We start from the raw sequence: 9,080 nt of genomic DNA, 5'->3' as shown, positions 1-9,080 counted from the left end.
TGTTACAAGAAAGGCAAATGTGGTCTCAACCAATGAATGATCCCCTCAGCACTGGAATCTGAAATTTTTAATAATAAGCTTAAACAAACTGCCTGACCTCTATAGGGAAACAGTCTACCTTCTAAGGCTAAGGTGGTTGTTTGTATGGTATTTGTGATGGTCCAAACATAAGTTATCACAGCCTCTGCTCACAAGACGTACAGAACTGCAACAGACCCATGGAGAGTCGTTTTCCAACAAACACTGGCCATCTTTTTTACTTGAACAACAGCACCTATTGTTTTAGAGCCCAAGCCAAGTTTTATCTTTAAAAAACAATTTTAATCTATTTACAAAATTTAGCAAACATTTGTATACAATCACTGAATAATTTTTAGTATGCCATCTATTCATTCCAGCCATGAAAAAATACCATAGTAGTCAATATTAAAAGTTATCTATCCATAAATTATTTTATTTCTCATTAAATGAGCACAGAGCCATTAGCATATTAATAACAGATATGTTTATTATTACATATCCATCAGTGCGGCTTTTAATACCACTTGAAACATGCATATAACCCTAGAGAAGATTGGTTTTTTCCAGTGCTTACTTGATACACATTACTGCAAAGCCATTATAAATTACTGAGGAGGTATTTGGTTAAAAAAAATAAACAATAAATCACACTGCCCATACACATCAACTCTTGTTACCAGAGGAGAGGTGAACAGTATTTATATGGTAATTCCTATATTAACTGGAAAACATCATGGATGTATTTCATAATTCTTTACTATTGGTGCAACTCTATATGATTTTGCAGATAGTTTCATTATTGTAGCAGGTAGTTTGGTACAAAGGTTGTACTCAATTTATAAAAGTCTGGCAAACCTCTTTATTTTAAATTAAACCAATTACCAATGAAAAACACATAATTTTTTGTAAAATCTGTTTTCTGAAAAGTCTGTACTTATAAATTATGGCAGTAAGGAATTCTCTCAAATTAAGGCACTAATAGGGTAATGCAACTCCCACTGAAAGTGTTCTAAGAATAATTTACATTTCAAACAGTGCATACATTTTTATATGTTAACTTAATGTCTTTTCACTTAAAACCACAAAGAAATACATTATATAATTACAGAAATGATGTACCCCACAAAATGCTTTTTAAACTTGGTTCTCTTGTACAGTTAGTTCTTTATGTCTCTAGTAGTAAAATAAACCGATATGGCTTGGCAAAAATGCATAGATAAATGTAATCCTTTCATCTTCTCCCAGTCCCCAATCTACAAACTTGCTGAAACATATACAATATTTTGTAAAGCATAATGTAAGATATTTAATTTCTCCATAGAGCCCACTGTGGGCAATTGACAGTAAGGCTTTTAATTCTATAGTAAGGACACTGAGTGTCAAGTGACATCACTGTGTTCTTAAAACATTTCTGAATAGTCTTGCAAGAGCACAAAAAACTTAGTTATTAAAAACAAAACAGAAAAAAACTTGTCTCATTTTGAGATATGTTCTTTACTCCTTCCACGATCTGATCTTGACAGTGATGGCCATTCCACTAACAGTGAAAGTTCCTTCCTCTTGTTCAGATGAGGAAAACTGTTCTATCACAATTAAAAGGCATTTCCTTATAAATTCAAAAAGGCAGCACCTTAAAAAACTATCTAGCAAAGCTTTCCCCAATTGTACTTGCATTACATAGTAATAATTAATCTAATCTACCTGTAAGCAAACCCGCAAGAAAAAACAAAAGCAATCCTCAGTGTGCTTTTTGTGCTGAAACAAGAACAGAATAACAGCAATCTTAACCCTGAAAAGCCTGTGGTATTTGTGTCAAAAGAAACAGCCTGTCTGCTCCACACAGTTGAACAGCCTGCTTTATCAGGTAGCATCCCAACATGATTCCAACACAGCAGTAGGTCACATGGTTAGCTGTTGAAGGAAAAAAAAAATCTTGTAATTTAAGAAAGATGCTTGGTTCAAAACTACAAGCTACAACAAGAGCTGGAAGGAGGGGGAGAGTGTGGCTTAGTGGAGACTATTTGGCTGGCATGCATGAGGCCCTGTGTTCAAACCCCATCAGCACCACCCCAACTACTCCTAAAAACTTACAGAAAAGCAAATACGTACACTCACACAAAAAAGTAAGAAATGACATAAAGTTTAGTTAGAGAAAGCAGAGGAAAGGAAAAAAACACTTATGATTCCTCTTTGTATTTCTAAAACTTTTTCTTACTCACTTATTTTAAATTGTTTTACTCCTAGTTTATACCCTATAGTTAGGTGGCTGAAACAGCATTCTACAGGGTTCAGGTAAATGCTGTGATATAATATAATAGTATAGAGGCTTGAAAATACAGAAAAAAAAGGGTATCTATCATTTCATTACAGACAGAAGAGAGTGAAGAAAGTAAATGAGTTAAGATAGATTCAAGCCAAGTGTGCTGGCCCAGTCTTTCATCCTAGCACTCTGAGGCAGAGGCAGGCGGGTCTCTGGAGATTGAGGCTAGCCTGTTCTACAGAGTGAGTTCTAGAACAGCCAGGACTACACAGAGAAACCCCCTCAGTCTCAAAAAAAAAAAAAAATGGGGTACGGGTAGTGTTTAATCAGGTCCTGTAACAGTTGTAGCATATAAAATATTTTTGAAAAAAGTCCCACCCACCAAAGACTTAAAAACAGGGATTTAACTGAGTTCATTTGTAATACACTATTCATCAGTACTAACAAATGATGCTGAGTTTCAAAAGAACCCAATTCCAAAGCACTGTAAAAGATGAGGAACATTTTATAATGATTCATTTGCATTTAAAAATGTAATTCTAGTGGGTTAAAATAACAAGGGATAAAGTATATGTTACATACATCCTAACCTGTAACAGTAACTGGGTATGAAAGTGTCCTACATAGTAATTTCTAATAGGAATCAATTTAGCTTACGTATAAAACTCAGCAAGTCATATATTAAGGATTAAGGATATATAAATGATGTTTTCTGTGGTGAAAATAGTTGTTTCTGATTTTAGTATGTGTGCTACTAAGGGCTTTTAATTATTAATATTAGTAATGGTAGTATTTGTTTGTTGAGACAGAGTCTTCCTATTTAGCTCTGACTTAGAACTTGCTCTATAGACCAGGCTGGCCTCAAACTCACACAGACATGTCTGCATCTCTGAGTGCTGGGCCTAAAGGTGTGGCCACCATGGCTGACTAGATTTCTAATTTTAACAGACAGGTTCCAACAATTTTTATATGACTATAAACATTTTAATATTTCAGCTAGTTTTAACTTTACCTAGTTTTTCCAGATGTATTTTTGACTACTTTCCGGAAAGACTGATTTGCAGTGGATCTTGTTGACAGCGTTCGAGGAGAGGCACGGACAAAGCCAGATGGTGGGTTCTTAGGAATCTTCTTTACTAGATGAGTTACCCATTTTTTTTGTTCATCCTGAGAACATGCTAACAGCAGCATATCTCTTGCTGATGTTACATCGTAACTTACTACATTAAAAAACAAACAAGAAAAATCCATAAAGCTTTTATAATTAAAACTATAACATAATATTTAAAAAATTACATTCATAATTTTTCATGTTTTCTTTCTTTTTTTTCATGTTTGCTTTTCTGAGACAGGGTTTCTCTGTGTAGCCCTGGATGTCCTGGAACAACTTCTGTAGACCAGGTTAGCCTCAAATTCACAGAGATCTGTCTGCCTCTGCCTTCCAAGTGCTGGGATCAAAGGCATGTGCCACCAACACCTAGCAAGTTCGTAATTTTAAAGATACTGTACTTAATTATACTTAGAAAGTATCTCTGTATCAGTTTGACTAAGACTGAATTTTTTCCTAAAAAACAAAAAGATCAAAACCAATAGTCATAAACACAGGAAAAATAGTATAAAATTAGAAATATAAAAGATACAATAAAACAAACAAATATATCTATAGAACCTACATCTCTTATTTAAAAACAGTGTATGTCCGCTTCCTCTGGCTTACTGTCTGTGAGGGGCACACTGGTGAGATACATGGAAAATACGGAGGGTGAAAACTCAAAGGGGAGCAGTAGGAGTCACCCCAAGTTTTTCTCTCAACTGATAAGGTTTTCAGCGGCCTGCCTTTTGAAAAGGGGATGATTTGCTTTTATGACTGCTAAAAGGTGAACCACTAGCTCTGAGAAAAGACTGCGGCATAGTCCCTTAGGAGTACATTAGAACCCACCTGCAGAAACCGTAGCACTGAGTCATGTCACATCCCGCACCTTACCTTTGCACGGGGAAATTAAGTCCTCTTTCTTGTCTAGATGGTCCCTGTGGCACTTAACATGACATCTTCGACACTCTAGGGCAGGTGGTGGCTTAAAGACATGCCACAGAGGTTTGGCACAAGCCTCACAGTTGGCAGGAAAGTGGTAGAGTGTAGGAATGAATTCATGGCCTTTGTGATTCTGGAAATTAGTTTTTTCACCTTGCTGAACCGGTTCCACTTCTGTATCTTTTCTACATTCACCTTCATTTGCATATAGTATCTAAATTCAGGAGTGGTGAAGATTTAAAAAAAAATTAATCTGTAAATAAAAAATTCTACACGCAACACTGATACCTATTTCACAAAACACTTAATGGTTAGGTAAGAGAGCTTTAAAAATTATAAATATAACATTTGTACCTGGAATATTTTAGGAATTTCTTCAGTTTCAGCTCTGTACACATCTCCTTGGGTTACAGGTCGGACATGAAACAATTTACTAAGATAGAAATAAATGATATAAGCTCATTATAAGAATCTCATTGGTAACAAAAGACATACATTTCACCAAAGAGAATATATAAGTGGCAAAGAAGCAAATAAAAAGATGTTCAGCATCAATAATCGTGTGTGTGTGTGTGTGTGTGTGTAAAAACATGTCATGGTATACCTTTTAGAATTTTAAAAGAAACAACAGGGGCTGGAGTGATGGCTCAGTGGTTAAGAATGTATACTGCTCTTCCAGAAGACCACAGTTTGGCTGCCAGTACCCACATCTGGTGGCTCACAATTGCCACTAATTCCAACTCAAGAGGCTTAAAAGGTTCCTACACTCATGTGTACACACCCTCGCATATACACAATTAAAAATAAAACTCTAAAAGTAAAACAAATGTTGACAAAACTATATATAGAAGCTATATCACTCACATATTGCTGAAATGCAAGAGTACAAATCCACTTGAAAAACAACTTGGCTACTTGTTTTATAAAACTAGACTCATTCTTGTTCATCATTCATAACTAATACTTAAGGAAGGCAGTATGAAATATTACCCGAGCTTGCTCAATTTTGTTTACATTCTAACAAGTACTAGCTCCAAAAATATTTATGTAACATGAAAACATGTTACATTTTATGTATGGGTGCACATGCCATGGTGTTTGTGTGGAAGCTAGAGAACAACTGTCTGAGGTTCATTCTCTTCTTCCATCTTGTGGATTCTAGGGATCAAACTTATGTTATCAGGCATGGCAGCAAGCGGTGTTACCCACGGCGCCATCTTGATGGTCCTTTTATTAAACTTTATATTTGAATAGCACTTGCCAAGTCTCATTTTGAATTTATATTGTACACTTAAAAATTTTTAACTAGTTGTTTCTAAGGTTCTTAAATATAGAACCTAGTTTCTTTATAAATCATCTCTATAATATAGACAAATGGAATGTGAATGAATACACATAGAAAAATCCACTATATATTATTTAAAAAGAACAGCTATTTGTTTACATTAATTAACATTAAACCACTGATGATGTCAGCATGATGACCAAATGTTTAACTTAAAAAAAAAAATTGGGCATTGGAGCGATGGCTCAGCAGTTAAGAGGACTAACGGCTCTTTTAGAAGACCTGGGTTCAATTCTCAGCATCCACATGGCAGCTCACACCTGCCTATAACTCCAGTTCCAGGGGATTCAACACCTTCCCTCACACAGACATATATGCAGGCCAAACAACAATAAATACAAAGTAAAATTAAAACAACAAAGGATTTCCTGGAAGAAGTGTTTTGCTTGCATGCATATATGCGAATCATGTGTGCACCTGGTACTTATGGAGGCTAGGAGAGGCTGCTGAAGCCCCCAGAACTTCATCCATATAACCATATGGATGAGCTACCATATGGATGCTCTTAACCTCTGAGAGGCCTCTACAGCCCCCCAATTTTACTTGGAGATGCTCAGGGAACTCAAAACAATTCATAGAAATTTGCTTTTCAAAGTACATAAATCTTGTACATGTAATTTTTCTTCTCATGTTTTGCTAAGGCTAGACTTTATTTAAATTGTACATGTGTGCTTATTTGTGTCAATGTGGGTACAAACATCCCATGGTGAATATATGAAAGTCAGAGGAAATCTCTTGAGTGTTGGCTCTCATTTTTTCACCTTCTTTGAGACAGGTTGTCTGTGTCCCTGTGCAAGCCAAGCTAATTGGCCTTCAAGCTTCTGGAGATTCTCCTATTTGCCTCCCAACACTCACCTTTTACATGGGTTCTAAGGATCAGAACTCAGGTAGTTAGGCTTGTGCAGCAAATGCAAACCTTACCCAGTGGACCATATTGTTTAGAATAGGTAAACGGACAAGCAGTTCTGAAAATAACTCATAAGTAAAAAGTCAAACAATGAAAAAAATTTAATCAAAGGCAACTTACTCTATGTCTAACACCATAGATGGACTAGATTGTTCCTTATCTTGCTCATCATTATAGAACAAGATTTTTTTGCTGCTTACCACAACATACTGAAATGATAAAAAGAGAAGAACGAAAAGAGCAACATTAACTTGACTAGCATAATATTTTCCATTTGTGTTTACATTATACTGAATTAACTTAAAGTCAATTTTAGTAACAAAACAGTTAAGATTAACAACTGGTAGTAAAACATGTAACAAAATTATCAATGAGAAGAAATTAGATACATGGTACCTGTTTCTTCCAGCCATATCTTTTGATATTTCCTCTATTTGGTACAGAAAGCCAACCTTCAATTCTTGACTCTAGGAGAAAAAAAAATAGGTATAGTAGTCAATCTTAAATTTTAAAATCAAAGGTAAAACTATAATTGGTCTGATAGCATGCAGCAACAGGCAACAGAAAACAGATAAACAAATAAATGCTGTAATTTGCTCTTTCATGCTTCAATCACACACATTAGTTTTAATGGCCAAATAAAGACTGCAGAAAAAAAATGTAAAACCTCTTTCTCCATAAAATTAACATTTAGTACTCAATTGAAAACATATGAAATAACAGTGTCTTTAAGAGCCAGGCAAGACTGGAATGAATGACAGCTTAAATGGAATATGATATATTTTAAATATTACATGACATTCATATAAAAATTGCTCAGCAAAAGAAAAAAAAAGAAAAAAAAAAGCATCATGTTGAACAATGCAGAGCCATGATTTATGTACATAAGAGCAGGCAGAAGTACTGAGGTGTCCTATTACTCACAGAAGAGCAGAGGATAAATAAATAAGGGATGCAGGCAGAGTCAACTAGATACAAAGAATAAGACACAAGCAGTTTGTTTGTTTTCTCAATAAAATATTCTAATAAATAATTGAGTAAAACATGCAACAACTTCAGTAAAATTCTTCAAATTTGGTTGGGAGGCACTTAATTCTACATATAAGTCTAATTCCAAACCTTCTCAAACTAATAAAGTATGCTTTTATGCTTATTTAACTCAATAAACAGGAAAAAAGCAGAAATAAGTAGGTTAACTGCTAGTATTTATACCATAAGTTCATGACTATAATTAAAGGATTTTATAGCAACTGTTGCTATTATTACATAATGTTTATTCCTTTCGTGGTACTATGCATCAAACTCCGGGTACTGGGCATACTCAGCCAGTGGCCAGTGGTCTACCAGACTTATATCACCAGCTTCTAACTTCTTGAGACAGCCTCACTATGTATGTGGCTTAAACTTACCATGTGGCCCAAGCTAGCCTTGATTAATCACCTAGGTGTTGAGATCACAGGTGTTAATACCAAATCTGGTTAAATACATCTAAAGTTTATTACAAGTGTCTGAGAAATAAAGATGCTTCTTTTAGAGATGATTATATCAGGTTGAAGGTAAGAAAACTCAAGCTCTTTCTATATTAATCTTATATTTAACACATTAAAAAAAATAGAAAGAAGGTAGGGCTGAAAAGATGGATCAGTGGTTAAAAGCACAGACTGCTCTTCTAGAGATCCTGAGTTCAATTCCCAGCAACCACATGGTGGCTCACAACCATCTGTAATGGGATCCAATGCTCTCTTCTGGTGGGTCTGAAGAGAGAGAGACAGTGTACTCACAAACATAAAAAAATTCTCTCTTCACATAAAGTTGAAAGCTCAGTCTTACAGGAATAACAACAGGTGTCACTACTAAATATTTGATTGTCAAAATGCTTTCCAAGTGATACATCATATTTAAAATTTGTACAGTCTTGGATTATAGGATGTATTATTTTTTAAAAACTATTTATTTATATATATGCGGATTCTACCTTCACAGACACCAGAAGAGGGAATTAGATCCCATTATAGATCATTGTGAGCCACCATATGGGTGCTGGGAATTGAATTAAAGGACCTTTGGAAGAGCGGTCAGTGCTCTTAACTGCTGAGCCATCTCTTCAGCCCCAGGATATCATATTCTTACATATAGTTCTATTTTCACTCTCTACTTAAAAAATGGGGACACCAAGGCTTAGGAAAGGTGCCTCCTCTATCTGTATCTGTAAAATCTCCAGGGCTCAAACCCCCTATATCTTAATGTCTGAGTTTATGTTGCTAACATACAATCATAGTCTACTGTCAAACCAGTCTCACATGATTGTTACTGTAGTATTCCTGCTGTTGCCACTTCCACCAGTTAATTAACATCTCCAAGCCTTTGTCTGTATTAGTTGCCCTCATGAAAACTGTAGGGTTTTTTATTTTTAAGTTTTTTTTCAGATATATTTATTTTATATATGTCAGTGCACAGTTGCTGTCTTCAGACACACCAGAAGAGGACATCGAATTCAATTATAGATGGTTGTCAG

General features: G+C 35.2%; 1 protein-coding gene across 2 annotated transcripts in view; it reads right to left on the bottom strand.

Moving 5' to 3' along the window:
* Nucleotides 1–426: 426 nt before the first annotated feature.
* The window catches only part of Rock1 (Rho associated coiled-coil containing protein kinase 1), a 111,455-nt gene continuing 102,801 nt past the window's right edge, over nucleotides 427–9,080 (bottom strand). For both annotated transcript variants that reach the window (XM_028759484.1, XM_028759485.1), the window contains exons 28-33: nucleotides 6,962–7,032; nucleotides 6,686–6,774; nucleotides 4,668–4,746; nucleotides 4,266–4,527; nucleotides 3,294–3,501; nucleotides 427–1,932 (exon numbers count right to left, since the gene is read on the bottom strand). In XM_028759484.1, coding sequence (XP_028615317.1) covers nucleotides 1,929–1,932; nucleotides 3,294–3,501; nucleotides 4,266–4,527; nucleotides 4,668–4,746; nucleotides 6,686–6,774; nucleotides 6,962–7,032 — 713 coding nt within the window. In that variant the 3' untranslated portion in view covers nucleotides 427–1,928. The remainder of the gene's footprint in view (nucleotides 1,933–3,293; nucleotides 3,502–4,265; nucleotides 4,528–4,667; nucleotides 4,747–6,685; nucleotides 6,775–6,961; nucleotides 7,033–9,080) is intronic.

This window comes from Grammomys surdaster, unplaced genomic scaffold (genome assembly GCF_004785775.1).
Source record: "Grammomys surdaster isolate TR1022 unplaced genomic scaffold, NIH_TR_1.0 126298, whole genome shotgun sequence".
NCBI lineage: Eukaryota > Metazoa > Chordata > Mammalia > Rodentia > Muridae > Grammomys > Grammomys surdaster.
This window is presented reverse-complemented; position numbering and strand designations above follow the sequence as displayed.